Source organism: Anabrus simplex, chromosome 6, assembly GCF_040414725.1.
Source record: "Anabrus simplex isolate iqAnaSimp1 chromosome 6, ASM4041472v1, whole genome shotgun sequence".
Taxonomy (NCBI): Eukaryota; Metazoa; Arthropoda; class Insecta; order Orthoptera; family Tettigoniidae; genus Anabrus; species Anabrus simplex.
The window spans coordinates 349342661-349370641 of record NC_090270.1 but is presented as its reverse complement, the minus strand read 5'-3'; the positions used below and the strand labels follow the sequence as shown (position 1 = coordinate 349370641).

General features: G+C 39.7%; 1 protein-coding gene across 4 annotated transcripts in view; it reads right to left on the bottom strand.

The window, feature by feature from the left end:
- The window catches only part of LOC136876021 (gastrula zinc finger protein XlCGF57.1), a 101784-nt gene that overhangs the window by 55322 nt on the left and 18481 nt on the right, over positions 1–27981 (bottom strand). For all 4 annotated transcript variants that reach the window (XM_068228174.1, XM_068228176.1, XM_068228175.1 and 1 more), the window contains exon 3: positions 19463–19528. Coding sequence is in view for 2 of the 4 variants with exons in the window: in XM_068228176.1 (XP_068084277.1) it covers positions 19463–19528 (66 nt within the window). In the remaining 2 variants the exon portion in view is untranslated. The remainder of the gene's footprint in view (positions 1–19462; positions 19529–27981) is intronic.

Here is a 27981-nt window from a genome sequence, read left to right as displayed (position 1 = left end):
ACACTACGGTAGATGTCATAATCGAAATGTCCAAGGCAATGCGTTGAAACACTCAAAATCAACATGTTTCACGAAATTGATGCAGTAAGTAATAGTATTTCATTAGATTATATCCTTTGATACCTTGTAAATACCAAAACTTGCCAGGTTCATGGAGTTTGCCGTTGAAATCCATATCCAGGCCGGAGGACCAATGTTGGGAATGTATCTTCGAACACCGTATTTATTAACATTCAACTGTTTGATATATATACCAACACAAATATTTACAAGAAAAGGTAAAAATTTCCCAAACAATAGATGTGAATTTAATCTTTAGATCATGTACATGCTGGCCTAGCACAGAAAATCTGTCATATTTTATGGCATTAGTATGTTCCGTGTATCTAATTTTAAAACTTCATCCTGTTTGACCTAGATATGTGCACCCACAGACGTTACATTTAAATCTATACACACCCGATTTGGAATATGGGTTCAAGCTATTAACTGAGGCTGAATTGTGCAATACAACTGTATTATTATTATCAGTACGAAACGAAACCTTAACATTATGTTTCTTGAAAATATTAGTACACTCATATATCCTTATTATAAGTGTACCGGGCGGTACACCTCTACTCTGTTTATTTAAAAGTTGCGCCAGTTGAAACTCCTCTTCTGGAGGAAGTCTGAACTTTGTCTACGGTCTTAATTTCCAAATTTCTCTGAAGATGTCACTACCTGGAAAATTTTGAGTTTGTGAACTGTGTCATTTTCGACGTACTTTTGTTTTGCTTGTATTAAGAAGTGTGAACTTTCTCTTCTAGAGGACACTACTGAAGATCAACAATAGTGCAACCTAGTGCGGAGTCAAAGAACTATTTTGTTGGAGAAAATTTAATTTCAGGAGTTTGTTCTTTGGTAAATTTCTTTCTGTCATTGTTTAAGTTGGCAATATTTACCCCTTTCTTCCCCTTGCTTTGAATGTATCCAATCACGAATTTCTTCAATGAATTTCTGACCAATCAGGGGTATCTTCCCCCATCTTGTATCTGTTGCGGGGTCCTACCCAATAAAATCTTTGTGGGAGGGTGTTTTCTTTCCCCTAACGCCTAGAATTTTCTGCGAGAGTATTTAAACTGCTGATTTTAGGGTCTCCGGGCCACTTCTGTTCCATCTTTCAGTGTATTAAGTACATAGCAGGAGGCGGGAAGCGCCTCTTTCCTCGGCAGCGATCTACTACCAGGTAATGGCCTATTAATATCTTCTTTTCTTGCTAGGTCGGCAGTTTAACTCTCGCGGCGGGTTCGAAGCGTTTTCCATCATGTAACCTTTTCCTAAAATGTAACTACTCTTTTCTTCTATTCTCTTGTAAAGCTACATTATGGGATAGAGAGTGCTAACCCTCTCGAGTTCCCACTCACATCGTCTTGAGGTGAACTTATTTTTCTCAACCAATTCTCCCGTAATGTAATGTAAATTGCCTTTAAGTCACCTCTGTAGTATGGGATTAGCCCTTGTATTAACGGCCTAGTGCCAAGTAGGTCTTAAGCAAAGTGTATTAGGAGTGCAAGTTCGCCTCCTCTCAAGTTGTATTTTAGAGGTCATGTATTAATCTTTTCTCACCTAAGAGACCTCAGTAGGTTGGGTATTTTACCCCTGTGTATATGTCCTTTGAGGACAACTTGAAAGTTGAGTTTGGTGTGGCCTGGGAGAGGCTTAACTTAAGAGCGAGTGGCTCTTTTCTAAAACTGAGAATTGTATGCCTCGAGGAGGCTTTGCTGTGTAATTTGGAGCAAGGGCTCCAGGGTTTGAGTGGGGTCTTCTGCCCCTTTTGTTGAAATTGGTATATCGTAAAGTTGAGCTAGTTGCTCAAGAATTGTGTTTTCAGGGCTCGAAGCCCAAATTCTTTAATCCCTGTAATTGTACATTTCAAGTTGTATTTCGGCTACTAAGTACCTGTTCTATTTGTTGTTACCTAATTTTGAAAAGAAAATATAACCTTGTTAAATTTTAAATTTAATTTCTCTTTAGTAGCTTGAGACCTATTCACCACCCAGCACCTTCTTTCATGCTTAACTACCACAAAAACTCGGTAACAAGTGGTAGCAGAGCGTGGTTGAATGGGTCTCAATTTTGCCCCTCTTGACGGTCAAACATTGCTTTAATTCAAACTCTAACCATTTTCTCAGTTGCTGGCATTTGTGAGTTTTTCAAATTCGTTCTGTCATCATGCCCGGCCCTCGCGATGTTCTCCTTCTTAACTATTTGCGCAAGGAGGAGTTGATATATGAATTGACTATTAGAAATGTGCAATCTGGAGGCACGGTTGCAATAGACACTAACAAGCTTAGAGAGTCCCTTGATTTACCCATTTCCATCCCCAATTTGGGAGAGAAAGAAATTGATGATTCTCTTTCCACGATCGTCGAAAATATTACTGGGCTAGCATCTGTAGTTAGTTTTTTTGATGAAAACGATCCGTCTCCTAATCAAATTAAGCGTGTGCAAGGCAGGCTGTATCACTTTGCAAATAGAGTTAATGATCTGTTGTCTCTAAAGGTGAATGACGTTCAGAGGAAGGACGCTAATACACTCCTTGAAACTATTTCTGTATTGTCTAATAAGGTCACTCAATTGCTAACCGGCGAAGTTCCTCCCAAAACTGATCAACCCGCCACAGTGAATGTAGGTAGTGATGAAGTGCCTCCTCAGGGAGAAGTCAATAGGATAACCGTGGCTGCTCAAACTATCTCGGCCCCATCGAACAACGAATCTGAACACCGTGCATCGTTGAGTAACATCCGTTCGGAGTTGACTTCCTTACCCTTGAAACCTTTGCCTACTATGTCGCCCGGGTTCAGCAGCTTGCCTCATCCGTTGGCAATGTTGCTCAGAGGTATATCCAAGTTTTCCGTTAATACCACCAGTGATGTAATTTCATTTTTAAGATTTCTAGTGGAATTTCAGGATCATGCTCTGGTTTTTTCTCTTTCGCCATGTCAAATTTTGCAAATTATCTATCCGTATGCTATTGGTATTCTTTCTGATAAAATCGTAAGAGCCATTGCCGAGCAATCATCTATTGAGGATTTCCATGCCCATTTGCTAGCTAACTTCATCCCGGCTAGGGCCAGGTCCTCCCTGATTCAGAAGTACTATTACCGTGTACAGCGCTTGGATGAAAACTTGGCTGATTTCATACAAGATATCAAATTCTACACTAGGGTGTTTGCTCTGCACTTTCCTGAAGATCAGATTGTGCAGGCTATTGTAGAGGGAATTTCACCTCCCTATAGGTCATATTTGTGTTTCGCGGCGTGCCCGCAAACTTTCTCGGAACTTGAAGCATTGGCCGTTTCAGCGGAAGGAGTTAGATACGCCGATTCTTTGCGTGTCGCGAAAGAACCCCCGCCTTCCTTTAGTAACACTCGGCCTCCACCTCGCCGACCAGTCAATCCTCGTAAATGTTATGCTTGCGGGTCGCCTGACCATCTGCGCGACAAATGTCCACTGATCAAGTCAAGTGGGACAAGGAATGGAGCCGGGTCATCACAAGGCTGTTTTAAGTGCGGGGCCTTCTCACATATCGCCAAGAATTGCCCAAACTCAAATAGCACCCCCTCCTGCTCAACTTCTGGTGCAAATTCCACCTATGCCAATAATAAAAAGTGACTAGCGGCTTCGGCTGAGTCGACTAATTCTGCTTTCCAAGGCTCAGCCCCGGGCAAAAGGGTCGAGAATTCAGGGAATGAGCAATCTTCAAATTCTTTTTTTGAATGCCCCAGAGAGTGTCTTAGGATTGCGGCGGATACCCCCGCACCTGTTCCTTTTCTTAAGATTGAGTTAAATAACGAGCCTATAACAGCTCTCTTAGATTCAGGCAGTGTTTGTTCCATTATTTCGGCTGATTGGTATTCTAAATTGAAATCTGTTTGTAAACTCCCTGACTATGTCTCTTCTCCTGTTCAATACGTTTCGGCTAATTCATCTCCATTAGAAATTCTAGGTTCCTTACTGGTCAAAATTCGTGTTTTTAAGTTTACATGGAAAGTTAAATTGTTTGTGGCCAAGCAATTGTCTTGCCCCATTATATTGGGAGCTGACTTTATTTCTCACACTGGTCTTGTGCTCGATCTCCGGTCTAGGTCGTGCACATTCAAATTTGCTTCTAAGTATAAAATCCCACTATTAAAGTGTAATTCTGTGTCGTGTTCTTCTATTTCGCCTACCCAGGATGAGATGTTGTTAGACCTTAGACATCTACCTGAGGAGCAGGCTGATAGTATTCGCAAACTGTGTCAGTCGTTTCCCGAGGTGTTCTCTGATTCTCTTGGTGTTACTGACCTTATTGAATACAAAATTGAGGTCACGGATTCAATTCCTGTTCGCTTTCCACCTTATAGGCTGTCTCCTCCTAAAATGAAGGCTTTGAAGGAAATCATCGATCAGATGTTGAAGGATGGTATTATTAGGCCCTCTAAATCGGCGTATTCATCGCCTATTTTTCTAGTCCCGAAACCCCAAGGAGGCTTCAGGCCTGTCATTGATTACAGGGCTCTCAATCGGAAGGTGGTGTTGCAATCTGTGCCCCTTCCCGACCTTCATTCTTGCTTTTCATGGTTTCGTAAGGCCAAGTTCTTCACTATCTTGGACTTGAATCAGGCCTATAATCAAATTCCCCTTGCCGAAGAGTCTAAACACCTTACAGCGTTTGCCACGGACTGGAATTTATATGAATACAACCGCGTGCCTTTCGGGCTCCCCACGGGAGCAGCTGTACTCACTAGGCTACTAGATAGGGTCTTCTCCGACATCAAATTTGAGTACTTATATCACTACTTGGATGATGTCGTCGTATTTTCAGAGACTTTTGAAGAGCATCTAGATCATCTGCGAGAAGTTCTCGATCGCCTTCGTAAGGCGGGGTTAACTGTTAAGTTGTCCAAGGTTGCCTTCGCTAAGCCCTCTATGTCTTTCCTTGGGCATATTGTGTCACCTGATGGTGTAGCTGTCGATCATTCTAGAACACAGGCCATCCGTGATTTTAAACCTCCCAAGGACATTAAAGGTATCGCCAGATTCATTGGTATGGTGAATTTCTTCAGAAAGTTCATTCCTAACTTTGCTAATAGAGCGGCGCCCTTAAACCTTCTTCGTAGGAAAGGCATCAAATTCGAGTGGGGACCTTCCCAACAAGCCGCTTTTGAAGACCTTAAATTAGCTCTTTGTAATGCCCCTGTTCTTGCTATGCCTGATTTCTCGAAGAAATTCATCGTCCAAACCGACGCGTCGTCGTCAGCGGTAGCTGCAGTCCTTCTTCAAGAGACTGAACTAGGGAGGCGCCCCATCGCCTATGCATCTAGGACTTTGTCGGCTCAAGAAGCCAAGTATTCCATCTATGAGCTCGAAGGTTTGGCAGTTTTATTTGCCTTAGAAAAGTTCCGTCTCTATCTGGAACATGTCAAATTCGACCTGGAGACAGATAACCAAGCCTTAAGCTGGGTCTTAGGTAGGCCGCGTCGTACTGGTCGTATAGCCCGTTGGGCTATCCGTATTTCTGCCTTCCAATTCGATGTCAGGCATATCAGAGGTACTGAAAATGTGGTTGCTGATGGACTCAGCCGTATGTTTTCAAACGACGTTGAGAACCATGAACCGGTCGACCGTTCATCACCTCCCGAGTCCACACTATTTGATGTTAATGCCATTTTAACAGATGCTCCCATGCTCTTTAGGGATATCGAGAAATACCAACGTGAAGATCCGACGCTGGCTCCGATAATGGAAACCCTTTCTTCTGGGGAGCATGTCGTCCCTTATGTTCTGAGGAATGGTGTTTTATGTTGCCCTTCGAGGCATGACAAGATGATGAAAGTTGTCGTTCCAGCTGTTCTCGTGCCTATGATCTTCAAATACTATCATGAGACCCCATTGGGGGGGCATCTTGGAATCTTTAAAACCCGTGAAAAGATTCGTGAAAGGTTCATCTGGAAAGGTATGGACGGTGAAATTCGTGAACTGGTAAAAGCCTGTAAATCTTGTTTGCTTAGTAAACCAACCATGTCCACTAAGGTAGGCCTTTTGTCTTCTCATCAAGCATCGCGCCCCATGGAACGCCTGTATATTGATTATGTAGGACCCTTCCCCCAGTCGAAGGGAAATGCCAACAAATTTATCCTTGTATGTGTAGATGGTTTTACTAGATTTTCCTGGTTATTTCCGACTAAGCTGGCTACCGCTCAGTCCACCATTACCTGCTTAAATTCTATTTTTGCTTCTTTTGGTCCGTGTCAATATATTGTATCTGATAATGCTAAGGCTTTTACATCTAATTTATTTCGTAAATTCTGTTTTGACTTATCAATATCTCATGTAACTACTTCTGCTTATTACCCGCAACCATCTCTGGCTGAACGAGTTAACCGTAATCTCAGGTCCGCTCTCATTGCTTATCATCATGAAGATCCTTCCAGGTGGGACACGTCCCTGCATTGGTTAGCTTTTGCTTTGAATTCGGCGGTTCATGAATCTCACAAGTTTACTCCAGCTTCTTTGATGTTCAAGTTTGTTCCCAACTCGCCGCTCTCTAACCTCTGGTCTCTGAGTGACATTCTGCCCGAGACAATAGATCCGGACAACATCAAAGATCTTTGGAAGAAGGCTAAAGTCAATCTTAAAGTGTCTCATGAAAAGGTTAGGGAAAGGTATGATCGTGGACGGAGACCCACCCCTTTGAAGGTAGGTGACCAGGTTATGGTCAAAAATTTTGTTCCCGCGGGCAAGCTTGCCCCCAGATTTCATGGGCCTTGTATCATTCTCGATTTTCTTACGCCGGTTACTTTATTGTTAAGTAATCCAGCCACCGAGAGGATATTTAGAGTTCACCTGTCCCAGGTGAAACCGGTGTAATTTCTGTGTTAACTTGCTTCATATTATTTTGAAAGGATATGAAGGTTATATTTTTTTTTTGAGTTTCACTTTTAAGGCATTCTGCACTACCTATAATATTTTGTTTCAGATGTAAGCTTTTGTAAAACCTGTCCCGACCCGTTAAACTGCCATTCTGTCCTTGCCACGGCCATTACCACGCTCCCGTCTCCTGCTTCACCTTACACTGTGGCTTCATAATGTTTAATGCAATGGGTATCTACACGCCGCTGGCCCCTCAACCTCTCCATAATGCCTGTACCCTCAATGAAGACGATGGTCCAACACAATTCTGCCGCCTAGCTTTAATGTTTCAGTGCCCCCGCAGCCGCGCAGCGCCGTGCAACAACTGGGGAGGGGGATGGGCCCCCTCCTCTCCAGCGAGGCCGACATGTGCACGGCAAGCCGGAGCTCTCCTCCCGGCCAAGGCGGATGTGCGGCGCACGACCTGCTACTGGCCCGCAGCCTGTATATGTTCACCGCGGGCGCGGCGTGCTTCTACACCTCTGCTCCCCTCATAGTGCGGGCGAGCGGTATCTCAGGGTACTTAAGGGGTCCGAGCGGCCTCCCTTGGACGCAAGCTGCAACGGCCGGTCTGGCCATCCTTCTTAATCTACATCAGCTATATGGACAGTCACCCTAAGCAATAACTACTCTTGGAAATTCAGCAGCAATATTTGGTGGACATTGCAAATTTTTCTTTCACCTTTAAGTACTAAAAGCTTATCTTCAGAAATTCTACTTCTACAAACAGAAAGACTTTGCTTCACCTGCAACAACAAATTGTGAAACTGAATCACACAACATTCTGAAAATCTTGTAATCTATTTTCATATTCACCTTATAACTTGGAACTTGTTTCAAACTGATTTCATGTGTCACCCCTGGAGGAACTTTTGGGGGGGGAGGTCTGTACCGGGCGGTACACCTCTACTCTGTTTATTTAAAAGTTGCGCCAGTTGAAACTCCTCTTCTGGAGGAAGTCTGAACTTTGTCTACGGTCTTAATTTCCAAATTTCTCTGAAGATGTCACTACCTGGAAAATTTTGAGTTTGTGAACTGTGTCATTTTCGACGTACTTTTGTTTTGCTTGTATTAAGAAGTGTGAACTTTCTCTTCTAGAGGACACTACTGAAGATCAACAATAGTGCAACCTAGTGCGGAGTCAAAGAACTATTTTGTTGGAGAAAATTTAATTTCAGGAGTTTGTTCTTTGGTAAATTTCTTTCTGTCATTGTTTAAGTTGGCAATATTTACCCCTTTCTTCCCCTTGCTTTGAATGTATCCAATCACGAATTTCTTCAATGAATTTCTGACCAATCAGGGGTATCTTCCCCCATCTTGTATCTGTTGCGGGGTCCTACCCAATAAAATCTTTGTGGGAGGGTGTTTTCTTTCCCCTAACGCCTAGAATTTTCTGCGAGAGTATTTAAACTGCTGATTTTAGGGTCTCCGGGCCACTTCTGTTCCATCTTTCAGTGTATTAAGTACATAGCAGGAGGCGGGAAGCGCCTCTTTCCTCGGCAGCGATCTACTACCAGGTAATGGCCTATTAATATCTTCTTTTCTTGCTAGGTCGGCAGTTTAACTCTCGCGGCGGGTTCGAAGCGTTTTCCATCATGTAACCTTTTCCTAAAATGTAACTACTCTTTTCTTCTATTCTCTTGTAAAGCTACATTATGGGATAGAGAGTGCTAACCCTCTCGAGTTCCCACTCACATCGTCTTGAGGTGAACTTATTTTTCTCAACCAATTCTCCCGTAATGTAATGTAAATTGCCTTTAAGTCACCTCTGTAGTATGGGATTAGCCCTTGTATTAACGGCCTAGTGCCAAGTAGGTCTTAAGCAAAGTGTATTAGGAGTGCAAGTTCGCCTCCTCTCAAGTTGTATTTTAGAGGTCATGTATTAATCTTTTCTCACCTAAGAGACCTCAGTAGGTTGGGTATTTTACCCCTGTGTATATGTCCTTTGAGGACAACTTGAAAGTTGAGTTTGGTGTGGCCTGGGAGAGGCTTAACTTAAGAGCGAGTGGCTCTTTTCTAAAACTGAGAATTGTATGCCTCGAGGAGGCTTTGCTGTGTAATTTGGAGCAAGGGCTCCAGGGTTTGAGTGGGGTCTTCTGCCCCTTTTGTTGAAATTGGTATATCGTAAAGTTGAGCTAGTTGCTCAAGAATTGTGTTTTCAGGGCTCGAAGCCCAAATTCTTTAATCCCTGTAATTGTACATTTCAAGTTGTATTTCGGCTACTAAGTACCTGTTCTATTTGTTGTTACCTAATTTTGAAAAGAAAATATAACCTTGTTAAATTTTAAATTTAATTTCTCTTTAGTAGCTTGAGACCTATTCACCACCCAGCACCTTCTTTCATGCTTAACTACCACAAAAACTCGGTAACAATAAGTAAATATTGTGAACGCCTTTTAATTAGGTTTGTCTTTGGCCAAAGTGGTTTTTAAACGGCACATGAACTTGTTGATGATACTGTAACATATCGCCATATGCCACATATTATCATGAGTAACACACAGGGTTCATTAAAAAAACGGATTATTGCATGTAGGAGGACAATGGCTGTTAGGAAGCTATACTGCGCCTAGTTAGATTGAAGTCGGTACCAAGCATGGATAGACGGACATTTTTCGACGTGTAGGCGCGGAGGTTCTGTCCGCTGGTTAACATTTTCAACCAACCACGTGCTGGAGTGGGGATAACCGAGCTTCCGGAGCTGGCAAACTGCAAGCGAAATGGAGACAACTTGACCCAACCTGGTATAAAATTTCATTGGAATCTGTCAGAAGATATCCGTCACGGAGCCATATTCCACAGTCTGTTCGTATGAGAAAACGAGACTTGAATTGTCATATGCCTGTGAATAATAACATTGTATAATTATGCCTATTTCATGTGTATTACGTTCAAACCTATAGCCTGGTTTGAACCTGTTTTGGTTGTGGGACCGGAAGGCCAGTATTTACGGGGCGAAGTTCTTTGGCAGGACGGAGGAAGGAAGGTTGTTGAAAAAGAACTTGGAAAGGGGAAGCCGCGCCATGTTAGAAGCTCTGTTTGTTTTAATTATGGTGTTTTACATAGTATAAACAATGATCTGGACAGTTACCTCTGTCTAAAGTATTCGTATTTGAGTAGTCACCAGGGTGCGGGCTGGTGAATGACTGTATACGTTGCTTACTTCAGACTGTGAGTGATTTTCTCATTATATTTACGGCGTCTCATGTATGTACTTTGTTCACGGTAGCAACGAGTGATCGGGACGCGGGCGCGGAATACGCGTATGCCGTGTGTGTACCGTCTTATATATTGCCGTTTTGGAGGACAGGATACTGCCCGCAATCTAATGGTGCATTTATTTAACTGTAACTCTGTTGCACAGGTTGTTGCCTAATTACAACCTAATCATTAGGGGTGGATCCCATGTGCTTGTTGCTTAAAGAAACGGCGAAGAAGAAGACTTCCACAGCAGCTATATTGGAGGATCCCGAAGCCTACTGGAGAATCATGGCCGTCTTTGGACTCGAGAGGACGAGGCTTCGATTCCTGGAGATCGCTGAGATGTCAGGCTAAGGCCTGAATGACACCAGCGGTCATGTGACCGCCGTTGCTGGTTCCTGTCGTCAAAGCTAAGCTATTAGCATGTTGTAGTTATCAGATAGATATACTATAGGCAAATAAGATTTCTATGTTAATATTTGTGCATATTTAAAGTCAGCCAGTGAGGCGTATGTCTTGATTTAACTTCAGTAAAGTAAATGTGTTCATAAGCTATAGCATGTATTAGCTTGGGACGTGAGTGTGTTATATGGATAGTTGGGGTTTAAAGGGAATAATTAGGATATAGTTAGTGTTGTGTGAATTTATTCACTGGCGACATGTTTCTGTCTGTGTGTTCTACGACTTCTTTTGAGATTTATTTGGATAGCGTCCTCACAGAATTTTTAGGCCTTAACCCTTAAATGTCGCATGGGAGCGAGGGTTATGTTTTCAGGATTAAAGAAGGATTTTTCTTTATCCTTTATTTACTGTCATCTCTGCACGCAGCATGCATTTCAGGTACCATTAAGACGTGCAACAGAGCTGTGGACACCGTCGAGTGAATTAAGATCTTTAAATATGCAGGGAAAGCAGATTTTGGAATTGATACAGGTCAGACTTAAGTGACGCGAGTTGTGAGGCTAGAGGATGCTTATATATGGATAACGGGGGGCTAAAACTAGGAGAGTGTACCTAGGGATTGAAGCCAAGAGGCCTGAGTGCCCATCTGTGTTGAATTAAGTGGGGGTCGAACCCACGTTACGTTGAGCAAAGAGCTCGTGTAGCCCGAAATGGCTAGTGAGGCCAGATATGTGTATGAGATAGGCAGTAGCCCTATGTCGAGGTATTATTGTATGTGATGTGTGCTATTTAAGAGCCGAGCTTGTTATTGTGAGGAGAGGAACCTTGTCTCGGAGACCTAAGCCAGGCAGGCCAAGCTGGCTAGTGAATGAAGGAAGGCCTTAGCTGACAGCGAGCAACTGAGTCCAGCCTGTTAGAACAATTCTAAGAAACTTGCAGCCCCTTGCTAGCCCGTCGTGTTTTGGTTTGTGCGTCACAGCTGTGTGCATTCCTTTCAGTGAGGGTGCAAGTCGGAAGTATATTGCCGGGCCAGGTCCTATTGGTCTTCGCCCACATATCGGAGTTGAACTCAGATTGATATCCCATTGTATGCATTCTCCCATGTGTCCTTTGTTTACAGGTGTGTGTGTGTGTGTACATGTTTTTCTGATGGTGTTGTGACCAGGGTTTTATTGTTTATTTTGCTTAACCAACATTGTTTAAATGTGCGTCTATTTTAGCTCGTAAGCTAATAGCTGGGTTGTAAGGTTTCTTAACCATTCTCATTTGCATATGGCTCGGGCCATATTTAGAGTCTGTGTTTTTCTTTTGGAAGGGAGAGTAGGATGGCTTGAACAAGAGGTTTATTTATCCCAGTGTCCGAATATATTCGCATCGGACCGTGTTTATATCAAGTTAATGTGTATTTGCCTAATAGTGTATTTTCTGATAACACGGCATTTTCTTGGACAATTTTAGTATTGCGAACTTTAGACATGAAATTAGAAAGTTTAGCTTCAGCGACAAACCACTCGAATGTAACGCGTATCCAAGTACATTTCCCCTGTGATCATAAATATTTGTTCCTCGGGTCGTAACCCGATTTATGTAAATTTGATTCACTTGTTGTATTTTTCAAATAATGTGCTCAGCACAGGTTTTCTTTGGCCCAGAGAGGTCGTTGGTTTGTTTCATTTTTCTTTATTTGTGACATTTAGTATGAATGATATCTATGTTTTATTGAATAAATCCTTCTTTGCCTTTTTTTTTTTTTTTGGAGTTCTTATTCACTAGAATATTGACCGTAGATCCTGTCCAGGTACTAATTTAGTACGATTCACATTATTGCTTGATTTATTTTCTCCCAAACACATCGAACCATTCCACGCGTTCTTTCCGCTGTAGCTAGCCCACTTTTATGACAGGGGATACGGTTCAATACGTTCAATAAAGCATTCACTAAAACCATTAACCTTAGCCATTGAACGGATTGTATTGAGTTCTTTATTCAAATTAGCTTTTGTCATGGGGATCCTAAATGCCCATTCTACTAAACTATTGTATGTAGAGTTTTTTTGACTCCGTGGGTGTTCTGAGTCTTGTCTAATAGTGGCTGCCGTTTGTGTAGGCTTTCTAAAAATACTATAAGCAAAAGATGAATCCGATCTGTTGATTTTTATGTCAAGAAAATTAATTGATTCATTCCTTTCTGACTCCAAAGTAAATTTAATCTATGGGTCAATGTTATTAAGTACATCTAGAGTAGCTGTTGCGTCCCTAACACGTTCGTCTAAAATTACTAATGTATCGTCCACAAATCTAGACCAAAACAGAATGTTGTCAAATTCTCTGTCGTTCTCCATCATGTATGTTTCCAAAGAATCCAGATAAATCGCCGCCAAGATTCCCGAGGCCGGAGATCCCATTGCTAACCCATCCTGTTTATAAATGACCTTGTCAAGGATGAAGTAGTTATTATTTACAAGTAACTTAACCAATTTCATGAAATCCTGTATTTCAAGTTCACTTAGCTGACTGTAGGATCTTAGATTCTTGAAAACAATAGGAAGCAACTTATTGGTTCTAATACTCGGAAACATGTTGACGATATCAAATGAATGTAAGGTATGGTGAGCTTGTAATTTAAAATTGCTTAATTTATTAACCAGTTCTATGGAGTTCTTTATGGATTTGTTTGCCGTAAATCTATAGTGTTGTTTAAAGAATTTCTGAATGAATTTAGCCAATTTGTATAGAGGACTGGGTCTGTAATTTATTATGGGACGAATGGGAACCCCGGCCCTGTGAATCTTGGGGAGTGCTCTCGCTGTTGGAAGGCCCGGGTTCATATTTACTAATATTTGCTTCTCCTGTTCGGTAAAGAGGAATGAAGTATACTTTAATGTTTGTTTTAATTGGTGTTGTAGAGTTTGCGTTGGGTCTTTCTTAATCAATAAAACGTTTTCATTATCGAAAAATTGTTTAGTCTTATGAATATAATCATCCTTATGCATGATTACCGTTACATTACCCTTATCTGCTTTAGTGATAATGAGCTCCTCATCTTTAACCTTCTTTTTAAGTTGTATAATGCACTTTTTATCAATACTGATGTCATTGGAAATGTAAACGGCATTATCTATATTATTAGTAACTAAACCATTGTGCAACTTTCTTTTTAAATCTAATCTAACTTCCTCCTGCACGTCATGTGGTAATTTACTCATCGCAACCTCCGATTCCACCACAAGTTTTGTGGTCTTTTTGGCCAGGTTAAAATTAGGCCAGTTATGTTTTGGGCCTTTAGAAAGAATTTGTATTTCTTTCTCACTCAAAACGGTCTTGGAAAAGTTGATTACTGGTGTATGAAAACTCCTGATTAAATCTTTATTAGGAGAATGTTTGGCCCTTAAGACTAGTTTGCTTGAAAACGATTCTTTCTTTAGCATTTCTAGTTTTTTTATCCAATACTTTCTGTTTAGCAGGAAGTTATCTAATTTATTCTGAACCGAGTCTTGAAAAATGTTCCATTGCGCTTTAGTAAGCCAGGCAGCGGCCCTGAGGTGAGTCTCATATAACTGCTGATTCAAGAAAGTTTTTTTCTTATACAGAAATTTTAACTCATTTTTAAGACAAAATCTTTTACATTTTTGTTGTTGGTGAGAAAGTACCTGATTCATTTTAAATACATTCTTTAAAAAATTTGGGCTCAGATTAAATTGATACATTTTTTAATAAACTTTATATCCTTGCCTATCTTTCCTACCTTTATTCTTAAGCCCAAATACTGATGGGCCACTATCTTTGCCTGGTGGGCTTCTTCAGTTAAATTAATAAATTTCAATTTTGTCCGTACTGAACCAAGATTACAACTTTTAATATAATTTAGATCCACCTTATTCAATACATAAAAACTGTTGTTTAGATGAAATTACAACATATATTTCAATCAGAACTAGTTTCGACGCCCATTTGCGTCATCATCAGCTGATATAGGTTCTTGGAAAAATTGGCAATCACGTAAGTTTATCTACGTCAAATTGAACACAATTTAAAACCATATTAACAACCTAAAACTGTGTTACAATTATTCTGTCTCAAAGTCAATATTTTCTACAAGTCCGAGACTTGCGAGTCGTAAATCTTAAATAAAAACATATGCAGACCGGTTTGCTCCCTAATAAAATAACGTGGATTTAAAAGAACAACAACTTAAAAATAAAATAGTCTTCAAGAAACATTAGCTTAATTTATCACACTTCTTAAAACGTGACGTAGAATCGTATTAAAATACTTCAATAAAATCTTCAGAGTCGCTTTAATGGAGCTATCCTAGTGAGGTGGAAACGAGCAATCGGTCCTTTAAGTTAACGAGTACAACGTTCCCAGTTCAATGCGGACCTGAAATAATAGGAATGTAATAAACTAAACTATCACTTAACTGAAGAGGCAATATATAAAATTACGTCTTATAACGTAAATGTTTTTACGTGACTCACCTCAAAAGATCGCCATCCATGCAAAGCACAATGAAGCCTAATGAGCAGTGTCGTGATATTAATCAAGTGTCCAAGGTTGGTTGGGACCGAAGGGGGGGAAATAGGGAAAAGTGGGAGGAGCAACTTGCTGGAGCTCCGGAGGGCATGGTCGTATAAAGCAACAAGTAAAGCTATTACGCGTAATATGAAACACCGTCCTATTGACCGGGATATGTATATTTTTAAAAAACTCAATAGGGAAATCAAAAAATTGTTTCCACCTCACTAGGATAGCTCCATTAAAGCGAGTCTGAAGATTTTATTGAAGTATTTTAATATGATTCTACGTCATGTTTTAAGAAGTGTGATAAATTAAGTTAATGTTCCTTCAAGACTATTTTATTTTTAACTTGTTGTTCTTTTAAATCCATGTTATTTTATTAGTGAGCAAACCGGTTTGCATATGTTTTTATTTAAGATTTATGACTTGCAAGTCTCGGACTTGTAGAAAATATTGACTTTGAGACAGTATAATCGTAACACAGTTTTAGGTTGTTAATATGGTTTTAAATTGTGTTCAATTTGACGTAGATAAACTTATGTGATTGTCAATTTTTCCAAGAACCTATATCAGCTGATGATGATGCAAATGGGCGTCGAAACTAGTTCTGATTGAAATATATGTTGTAATTTCATCTAAACAACAGTTTTTATGTATTGAATAAGATGGATCCAAATTATATTAAAAGTTGGTGTAAAACCTTCAATTATTATGTTTAATATATTTTAGTTATAGTTTATTTAATGCTAAATTATCTTTTATTAAATGTTAAACATGACAAGTACATGATTTCCCTGTAAATATGTATTATAAACTTTGTATAACCTCAAATGCGTATTGTGTATAAGGTTAACCTCAAAATCTAGATAGTCGAAAACGGTAGAGAATTCCATAACGTTCGTATGTTAGACTTATTGTGCTATAATTTGGTACATATGGAGGGTTCTTGAAGGTAGGGTTTTATTATCCAGATACATGTAGAGACATTAGGAATGTTGTAGAGATTTCCATGTGTATTGGTAACCAGAAAACAAAAGTTTGAGTACCCATTCGAGTAGGTGGTCAATCGGTGTTTCGGGTGTGTTCCATTAGAGTGTAGTAACAACTCTTCCAGCAATCGATAATTCTAGATGGTGGATCAAATAGTATATACATTGAGCTGTCAGTCAGTGAAGTCAGTGTTGGACTCGGAGTCAGGTTGGAGTCGAAGACAAGTGATGGACTGCGAGTGACTGTTGGGCCTCGAGGTGGAGTCGGTGAGTTCAAGAGAGTGTTGCTAATGTCTGTACTTGTCAGCGTACTCCACTAGTAAGTCTTGTTGATGTCTGTACTTGTCAGCGTACTCCGCTAGTAAGTGTTGCTAATGTCTGTACTTGTCAGCGTACTCCACTAGTAAGTCTTGTTGATGTCTGTACTTGTCAGCGTACTCCGCTAGTAAGTGTTGTTGATGTCAGCGTACTCCGCTAGTAAGTGTTGTTGATGTCTGTACTTGTCAGCGTACTCCACTAGTAAGTGTTGTTGATGTCAGCGTACTCCGCTAGTAAGTGTTGTTGATGTCTGTACTTGTCAGCGTACTCCACTAGTAAGTGTTGTTGATGTCAGCGTACTCCGCTAGTAAGTGTTGTTGATGTCTGTACTTGTCAGCGTACTCCACTAGTAAGTGTTGTTGATGTCTGTACTTGTCAGCGTACTCCGCTAGTAAGTGTTGTTGATGTCAGCGTACTCCGCTAGTAAGTGTTGTTGATGTCTGTACTTGTCAGCGTACTCCACTAGTAAGTGTTGTTGATGTCAGCGTACTCCGCTAGTAAGTGTTGTTGATGTCTGTACTTGTCAGCGTACTCCACTAGTAAGTGTTGTTGATGTCTGTACTTGTCAGCGTACTCCACTAGTAAGTCTTGTTGATGTCAGCGTACTCCGCTAGTAAGTGTTGTTGATGTCTGTACTTGTCAGCGTACTCCGCTAGTAAGTGTTGTTGATGTCTGTACTTGTCAGCGTACTCCGCTAGTAAGTGTTGTTGCTGTCTGTACTTGTCAGCGTACTCCGCTAGTAAGTGTTGTTGATGTCAGCGTACTCCGCTAGTAAGTGTTGTTGATGTCTGTACTTGTCAGCGTACTCCACTAGTAAGTCTTGGTGATGTCTGTACTTGTCAGCGTACTCCGCTAGTAAGTCTTGTTGCTGTCTGTACTTGTCAGCGTACTCCGCTAGTAAGTGTTGTTGATGTCAGCGTACTCCACTAGTAAGTGTTGTTGATGTCTGTACTTGTCAGCATACTCCGCTAGTAAGTGTTGTTGCTGTCTGTACTTGTCAGCGTACTCCGCTAGTAAGTGTTGTTGATGTCAGCGTACTCCGCTAGTAAGTGTTGTTGATGTCTGTACTTGTCAGCGTACTCCACTAGTAAGTCTTGTTGATGTCTGTACTTGTCAGCGTACTCTGCTAGTAAGTGTTGCTAATGTCTGTACTTGTCAGCGTACTCCGCTAGTAAGTCTTGTTGATGTCTGTACTTGTCAGCGTACTCTGCTAGTAAGTGTTGTTGATGTCTGTACTTGTCAGCGTACTCCACTAGTAAGTCTTGTTGATGTCTGTACTTGTCAGCGTACTCCACTAGTAAGTGTTGTTGATGTCTGTACTTGTCAGCGTACTCCGCTAGTAAGTGTTGTTGATGTCTGTACTCCGCTAGTAAGTGTTGTTGCTGTCTGTACTTGTCAGCGTACTCCGCTAGTAAGTCTTGTTGATGTCAGCGTACTCCACTAGTAAGTGTTGTTGATGTCTGTACTTGTCAGCGTACTCCACTAGTAAGTGTTGTTGATGTCTGTACTCCGCTAGTAAGTGTTGTTGATGTCTGTACTTGTCAGCGTACTCCGCTAGTAAGTGTTGTTGATGTCAGCGTACTCCGCTAGTAAGTCTTGTTGATGTCTGTACTTGTCAGCGTACTCTGCTAGTAAGTGTTGTTGATGTCAGCGTACTCCGCTAGTAAGTGTTGTTGATGTCTGTACTCCGCTAGTAAGTGTTGTTGATGTCTGTACTCCGCTAGTAAGTGTTGTTGCTGTCTGTACTTGTCAGCGTACTCCACTAGTAAGTCTTGTTGATGTCTGTACTTGTCAGCGTACTCCGCTAGTAAGTGTTGCTAATGTCTGTACTTGTCAGCGTACTCCACTAGTAAGTGTTGTTGATGTCTGTACTTGTCAGCGTACTCCGCTAGTAAGTGTTGCTAATGTCTGTACTTGTCAGCGTACTCCGCTAGTAAGTGTTGCTAATGTCTGTACTTGTCAGCGTACTCCGCTAGTAAGTGTTGTTGATGTCAGCGTACTCCGCTAGTAAGTGTTGTTGATGTCTGTACTTGTCAGCGTACTCCGCTAGTAAGTGTTGCTAATGTCTGTACTTGTCAGCGTACTCCGCTAGTAAGTGTTGCTAATGTCTGTACTTGTCAGCGTACTCCGCTAGTAAGTCTTGTTGATGTCTGTACTTGTCAGCGTACTCCGCTAGTAAGTGTTGTTGATGTCTGTACTTGTCAGCGTACTCCGCTAGTAAGTCTTGTTGATGTCTGTACTTGTCAGCGTACTCCGCTAGTAAGTGTTGCTAATGTCTGTACTTGTCAGCGTACTCCGCTAGTAAGTCTTGTTGATGTCTGTACTTGTCAGCGTACTCCGCTAGTAAGTCTTGTTGATGTCTGTACTCCGCTAGTAAGTGTTGTTGATGTCAGCGTACTCCGCTAGTAAGTCTTGTTGATGTCTGTACTTGTCAGCGTACTCCGCTAGTAAGTGTTGTTGATGTCTGTACTCCGCTAGTAAGTGTTGTTGATGTCTGTACTTGTCAGCGTACTCCGCTAGTAAGTGTTGTTGATGTCAGCGTACTCCGCTAGTAAGTGTTGTTGATGTCTGTACTTGTCAGCATACTCTGCTAGTAAATGCTGTTGCTACTGTGTATAATTGTGTCTTGTGACTTACAGCGACAATAAAGTAATTTATATAAGAGAGTGAACGTGTTCTCGTGTGATATTTACTTTCGACAAATAAAATCGCATTTCAGAATGATAACCTGAACAAAGTCTCTCACAAATGTACTGAAAGGAGTTCAATAGCTTCACATCTCATAGTTTTGATGACAACAACAACAACTATCAAGGTCACTGTGCGACCTGCAGTCTAACTAGTCACTAAGGGTAACCATCAGGGTTTACTGGAAGGCTTATGATTGATTCACAGTAATATTCATCGCCATGTTCGTTAGTGCACTTGTTTCATTGGCAACCATGTAAAACTATTGGCCACCAGCATGCTGGGTAGTTGAACAGCAGAGGGGGAGGGAAGTTGATACGTGTAACAATTTCAAAAATAGGATTACTTTATAGTGCATGGAGGCAAGGAATTCTGACTGTCAGCTTGAAAATAAGTTGTGAACGACTCACGTCCTCTATCCACACCATCTCCACCTTCACCGGCACGGAAGGCTCCATCCTCGAAACGTAGGGCCCCTGAGACAAAGAAGGTCTTCAATCATCATATCATATTCCATAAAACAACTTAAATTTCTAAAATGAAACAAACAATTATGAAAACATCCGATCTGACTGTTCAACATAATCTGAAATTTGCAAGGTCTCTGAGGACACCTGCACCTATTGGGAGGTCAAATCAACTATAACCTCCGTCATGTAAATAAGTCATTTATCAACAGTATTTGACACTCAATTCTACAAGTAAATTATATATAAGTACTAAGATAGTAATACTGATCCATCAGAAGGAAAGCTTGATGTTCTCGTAAAGCTTGTCAAAGGTTATCCCATGTTTCTCCTTTGCCTGTTACTCACAATGATAGTAAAGACGTATTCACAGCTACATGAGCTGTGAGAAGAAGTGACAGAACACAAGCCTTGGCTGGTGAATGTAATATATTATCTCAAGAAGTACTAGCAAGATCTTTATAATAAACATATCTCTGATTTGCAGTGTATATAACTTTATATGTAACTAATCTCATGTTTAGACCCGTACTGAAATTTGCTATAATTTGCGTACAAATTTGTATTTTTTAATTTTTCTATTTCACCTATTCAATACAATTGATTTTGTGTTGTTAGAAGTTCACATTACTACAACACTACATTAAAAGGGACACGTTTCGCTTGGATTCAAGCATCCTCAACCTTTGTAATTTATCTCAAGGTTAAGACCTGTCATTGTTAATTTGCTTATAACTAATTTTTACTTAATTGTGATTCTAAAAACTAAGTGGTAAAATACATAAACATAGGCATTTGTAAACACAACGGACAGTTTAACAATTTAAATGACAGTGCTAAAAGTGGGATATTCGTTAATTCTAATAACATTGTCGTCCAAAACACAGTAATATATTCACAAGAACGAGATTTGGCTAAAATTCTCAAGTTCTTCGTTTTCTTAAATTGACTTATTGTATTAAAATTTTGAGTCATAAATTCCATTAAAACTCAAAAGTGTCTAAAGCTTAAAATATTAAATGCATTGGAAATATTCTGCTTCATGTGTTGATTTGAGGCATGCTTCTGTAATCTACTAGTTGTAGAAGGTGAAATGCAACTATTAGTTGTTTCCTCGAACTAGTCTTGATTTGACGAGCAGATTTTACATTGGAAGTAGATCGTTTTTATGAGAGCTTAGTTAAAAGGGATGTCATTCCGAGAATCTTGAGGTGTTGATGTTTTCTTTTTACAATATTTAAATGATGGTGCATCTGTAACAAAGGAAATTACGTGATAATGTTGTGTGTTATTGTGCTTTCACGGCGATCGTATTGGTATTTATCACTTACCCCTCTGACTGCTCTACAATGCCTCGTGGTACTTGTTATATTACGGTGACTGCTTGCTTTCGTGTTTCTACTCCTTGTGTTATATGTATGAAGAAGCTGTTGTGAAGGGCGAGTAGGTGACTTACAGGAAGAAACAGTAGGCGGGACGTTAAACGTTGGTGTTTTGTGTGGCAAAGAGTCTTTGTGTGCTGTTGAGGTGGGAGTAGGGGAGTAAATAAAAGTGACTACATCAAAAAAACCAAAGAGTTCATTTCTGATAAGTCTTACACTGTAGTGAATAAAGACCCACACTCTAGAATTCAACAAAGTCTAAAAACAATCCTTAAAAATTCAACTTCTTATTTAATGAACAAGAACAACAAAAATGGTTAACATGAACCTGACAATACCGCGGCAAAGGCACTACCCAAGATACACAAAAATAACAAACCCATTCAACCAATTATAAACAGTAGGAACAGCCCAACATATAAAATGTCAAAATTTATACATCAGTTTCTTAAAAAACATTGTAAGTTTTACAATACTTCTTCAATTAAAAATTTTACCAAATTCTGCGAAAAACTAAAGAATTTCGATTTACAACCCCACCATAGGATGAGCTTGTTTGACATTACTAATTCAAACCTCTCCAGGCACAGCAACTTAAGTAAGCTCGAGATAGAAGAATTCATTAAATTACTTAAATTTGTATTAAATAACAACTATTTCACATTTAATAACAAAATTTACCACAGTTGAGTTTGGCTATGGGTGACCCCAGCTCGGGAATGTTGGCCGATATTTACATGGACAACATGGAACATAGAAATATTAAACCTAATATAGAAGGACTCTGCCTCTGGCTAAGATTTGTAGATGACACTTTCATAATAATAGATAACCGGCAAAATAACAGCGAACAAATCTTTTTTAAACAATATTGACAGTTACATAAAATTCACTAAAGATAAAAAAGACAGTTCATTAAACTTCCTGGACGTTAACGTAACGCGCATAAATCCTACATTTGATTTTCAAATATTCAGAAAGCCAACACATACTTCAGTAACAATAAGAAATTATTCACTTCACCCGAAATCCCACAAACAGGCAACCTTTCTTAGCACGGTCTACAGAGCTTACAAAATACCCTTATCACCCCCGAATTTAATGAAGGAATTAAAATTTCATAAAAGAACTAGCACTAGTCAATGGATACAAAATAGAGATGGCAGATCGAATCATCAATAAAGTAAAACTCAAATTAGCCAAAAATCTTACCCCAGAAAAGGCTAAAAATCAAAATATGCAACTTTTATTTTCACTAGTCCAGCGATTCATCAAATAGCAAATCCATTGAAAAAACGGGATATATAAATAGCTTTCAAGACACACAACACCAATAAACATAATAAACTCCAGTAACAACAAATATCAAGGTTCTGGGATATACAGACTACCATGCACGCAGTGTAATTTTTCATATGTTGGCCAAACTTGCCGCAGCTTTCTTACCAGACACATGGAACACTTTTAATGCTTTAAAGCATAACAAATATTCTGCAATGAGTAACCACATGAAAGAAACCGGCCATCAATATACCACAACAGACAGAGACCTCACAATAATTAAAAGGAATGAAAAAGGGAAGCTAATGACGGACAGACTTTGAAAATATATATATATTCATTTGGACCAATATTTTAATAAGGAAAAAACCGGAACGACACAGTCGAAATAAAAAGTCCGTTAATAGAGCAATTTAGAGCAATTGCCAAAATTACTACAAACTTTCATTCTTTAAGACATTTATTCTAAAAACTCCCACCACAAAAATACACATTTACTACTTCGATAATGCATAAAGATTCCCCTCCACACAATACGCCAAGGTCCAACGCTCCGCCTACCGTTTCCTTCCCGACTCCCGCCTCGACAACACACAAAGACTCCTTGCCACACGAAATGCCAACGTTTAACGCCCCGCCACCTGTTTCTTCCCCTACGTCACCTACTCGCCCTTCACAACAGCTTCTTCATACATATAACACAAGGAGTAGAAACACGAAAGCAAGCAGTCACCGTAATATAACAAGTACCACGAGACATTGTAGTAGCAGTCAAAGTGGTAAGTGATAAATACCAATACGATCGCCGTGAAAGCACAATAACACACAACATTATCACGTAATTTCCTTTGTTACAGACGCACCAACATTTAAATATTGAAAAAAGAAAACATCAACACCTCAAGATTCTCGGATTGACATCTCTTTTAACTAAGCTCTCATAAAAACGATCTACTTCCAATGAAAAATCTGCTCATCAAATCAAGACTAGTTCGAGGAAACAACTAATACAGTGAACCTCGGAATGTGAGTAACTTGGTCTGCGAGTGTTTTGCAAGACGAGCATACATACATACATACATACATACATACATACATACATAAATTACCATTATAGACTGTTATGCCTTTCAGTGTTCAGTCTGCAAGCCTCTGAGAATTTACTAAACGTCGCCACAATCCTCGATTTGCAACTAGTGTTGTGGCCTCATTTAGTTCTATACCTCTTATCTTTAAATCGTTAGAAACCAAATCTAACCATCGTCGTCTTGGTCTCCCTCTACTTCCCTTACCCTCCATAACAGAGTCCATTATCCTCCTAGGTAATCTATCCTCCCCTATTCGCCTCACATGACCCCGCCACTGAAGCCGGTTTATGCGTACAGCTTCATCCATCGAGTTCATTCCTAAATTAGCCTTTATCTCCTCATCCAAGTACCCTCCTGCCGTTGTTCCCACCTGTTTGTACCAGCAATCATTCTCGCTACTTTCATGTCTGTTACTTCTAACTTATGAACAAGATATCCTAAGTCCACCCAGCTTTCGCTCCCGTAAAGCAAAACTGGTCTGAAAACAGACCAATGTAAAGATAGTTTCATCTGAGAGCTGACTTCCTTCTTACAGAATACTGCTGATCACAACTGCGAGCTCACTGCATTAGCTTTACTACTCCTTGATTCAATCTCACTTAATATATTTCCATCCTGGGAGAACACATACACACGGCCTGTTCTAGCTTTGTATCACCAATCTGACATTCGATTCTATTGAATTTCTTACCTACTGACATCAATTTAGTCTTCGAGAGGCTAATTTTCATACCATACTCATTGCACCTATTTTCAAGTTCCAAGATATTAGACTGCAGGCTTTCGGCACAGTCTGTCATTAAGACCAAGTCATCAGCATAGGCCAAACTGCTTACTACATTTCCACTTAACTGAATCCTTCCCTGCCATTTTATACTTTCAGCAGATGATCCATGTAAACTACAAACAGCAAAGGTGAAAGATTACAGCCTTGTCTACCTCCTGTAAGTACCCTGAACCATTCTACCATCAATTCTCACTGAAGCCCAATTGTCAACACAAATGCCTTTGATTGATTTTAATAATCGACCTTTAATTCCATAGTCCCCCAGTATGGCGAACATATTTTCCCTCGGTACCCTGTCATATGCTTTCTCTAGATCTATAAAACTGCAACCTTACCAATTAGTAAACCAAACATTCAAAAGAAAAGCACAAACATCAAGAAGAAAACAAGCACAATACTTACCGAAAGGCAGTAGCATGAAATATGAAGCGTGGAGGGCAAAGGCGAGAATAAAAAGGCCAGGGTCTTACATAACTTTGACAGGTTGCCAGGTAAATATTGCTAGCTACTAAATGACACACCAGATAAATTTGAAATGAAGAAAATTTACTAAGCAAATGTAATTTGAAAATGGTATAAAATAAGAACAATAAAAAACTATATATATATATTTCTTTTTCTAAAATTTAAAAATGCAATCAAACTAGATGAGAAAAACAGTATTTTAAAATAAAGTTGAAATTAAGGAGAAATGAAGCTCACATTAACATAGGCTTCCGCTGAAATTAAGGTTTGAAAATTCATTAATAACTCATTACCTTACATGCAGAAAATAATATTATTTAAAAATTGGTTGCAACCGATATGCGGGCCCGCGATATAAAATCACTTTAAAATTGAAATTTGCTACACTACTAAAATACTAAATTACAAGACGCACACAAGGACACACGAAAAAGAAGAAAATTTAGTGGCTCCAACCGCAAATTAACATTACTCCAAAGAAACGAGCTAGCTGAAAACACAATAAAATAATAGCGCACAGCAACCCCAACAAAATGAAGTATATTAAAGGAAATTTACAATTAACGGTGCGCTCATAAAAATAATTAAAGAACACTGAAGCACCCAACAGAAGCTACCCGTTACCGACGCGAAGCCAAGATCCCATAATAATCATCAAAGCCACCCAAAAATTAGCGTATCATCAGATTAGATAAGAAGGGGTGACATGACGTAATAAAGACAAAAGCAAGGAACCCAAACAATGGGAGAAAAGATAATAAGACAATGAAAGAAAACTCCCATTATTAAACTTAATTTCGACCAGCAAATTTCAATTTTAAGATTTTAAGTTATTAAAATAATAATAATAATTATTATTATTTATCCAAGAGGTGATAGTACCAGTTTACATTAGCTCTAGTTAATCAATTTACCTGCAGTTTACATACTCTAGAACAGAGGGGGCCGTGGAATGCGCTACGATGCAAATATGAGGTGTCATTAATAAAGGCCTGTAACAATGCGATAATAATCACGTACAGATAATCAGCCACGAAGGCAATAGGACTAAAATCAGACAGCAAATACCACCAACCAGGAAAAAATTATGGGAGAAAACACGCACCGAAATGAATTACAAAAAAAATAAGAGTAATAATAATAATAATAATAATAATAAGATTCATCATCATAATGAACATCAAGAAACACAGTTGGCAATAATGCACACCGACAAAAACGTAAGATAAAATCACTTACACAAAATATCACCTCATAGATGCATAACTAGTGATCCCGAGCTCCCCACATTACATTAAATTTTCTTTTTCCAACGGATTCAGTTCAAATATATATCAAATTTTGCTTACAAGGTTACACTATACCAAAATTGTCGTTTATAATGTTGCTCATGTCCACGATGAAATTACTCACACTAGTGCCTGAACGAAAGGGATCCCTTCAATAAATTATAATTTTCAGTACTTACTTGGAGTAAGATATCCAACTTACGAGACACTTGAAACTTTTCATACCGATAACGGTTAACTCACTGCACCAAGTTTACATGTTACATTAAGAAAATATTAAGGTTGGAGCACACTGGATAACTTTCAAAAAATAACAGGGCCTAGCCCTAACATTATGGTTTAACCGCCGGAGTCCGGCTCCATAGTAATTGCTTTCCCTTCTTGCCAAGCCGTCCGCTTGGGAGCTTCACACAACACAGCCATCTTGGAGAGTCGCAGCAAGCAGACTACTGCAGACTACTGAGCTCACACCGAGCTAGGTGAGTAGCCAGTCCCATAATTCAACGCGTGCACCGCGAAGGTGCGCATAAGTTACAAAATGATAATTCAGCGCATCACATCGTCCAGTCAAATGCCTGACAATAATGGATAAATAACTTGAATTAAATTGGTCTGGTAACTTCCACAGTTAGGAAACAGTTCCAACAATGGCCGATAATACAGATAACGGCTGGATACACAAGTCGACATGACAGATGAATAAATAAATACTCTTAGATGCTTTGATGTAATAATTCAGTTATGTCCAGTAAATATTAGTTCCCATTTTCACATTACAGTCCTCCCCTCCCGAAGCCAGAACACAGGGGAGGCGCAAGTCCAAAACAATGGATAGCATGCCATAGGTATAATTTCAATGTCCAAACAAATCTTCACATGTTGGATACAGGAAGAGACACATCAATTTTTTTTTCAGGTTCAAATAACAAGGAATGGTCTTACTTGGTTGCAGGAATGTTGACCTTCACACAATACTAGCAGATTACATGTTGAGTGTGAACAGAATGGGATGCAACGTGGCCAGCGTCTCATCACATACCACACAAGTTGACAGCACATGACACAGAGTAGGATTATCATACCAGTACAGAGCGTAGTAGGCAACCATAGCTATCACACATTCTTGCTCTTGTAAAATAGTTGCATGGCTGGAAAAGCGCGCGCAAAACAAACTGCAACATAATATGTGGGAGCACAGAATAATGTTCCAAAGACCGTAAATAATTTTGCAGGTCGAAATACACAACACAGGCATTAATGGCGTCGTGGCATGGCACATAACTAATCACTCGAACAGCCGAAACGAAGTAGCACTCGAAAATGTCTGATGGAGGATACCGTTGAAAATTTAGATGTATAAGTTTTGATGTCACTTGAAGTTTATAATCATAATAATTTACATAGTCTGTCATCGATAGTAATATCTGACAATATATATTGCGTGTGAGTAAGTTACATAATTTTGAAGAAAACTATTAAACACATTTTTTAAAGAAATTCAGTTTACATGACCATAAATATGTTTACAAAATTTTGATGATTAAGTAGGCTTAATTTGACTCAAGTGTACACGTCTAATGCGTTTGGCAATAGGGTCGTTAACTAACAAGGATACTGGAGTTAAGAACTCTAATACCGTACAAGGACCGTGATAACGAGCTGCTACTTTAGCAGAAAATTTATTTACAGCTTTACTACTAGGATAAGACTTGACAAAAACAGTGTCACCCACAGATAGATTGGTAGGCCTGCGTCCTTTGTCATACTTCTTTTGCACATTATCATAGGAAACAACAAGTTTTGCTCTAGCTCTGTTCCACATTTTACGAATCTCCTCCGGGTCTGGATCATCAGGGAGGAGAGAATCAATGTTAAGCACATTAGAGATGGGGGAAAATGGGGTAAATCCAAGCATTAAAGACATGGGTGTTTGGCCATGAGACTCGTGAACAGATGAATTAAACGCATAAGTAAGCCAATGAATACAAGAATCCCATTTAGATTGTTGGTTATGGTGGTATGCAATGAGGGCAGCACGTAAGTTGCGGTTAACTCTTTCAGCAAAACTGGGGTTGGGAGAGTAAGGTGTAGTGGTGACGTGGGATATCGAGAGATCACAACAGAACTTCCTAAACAGGTTACAGGCAAAGGATCTAGCATTGTCAGACAC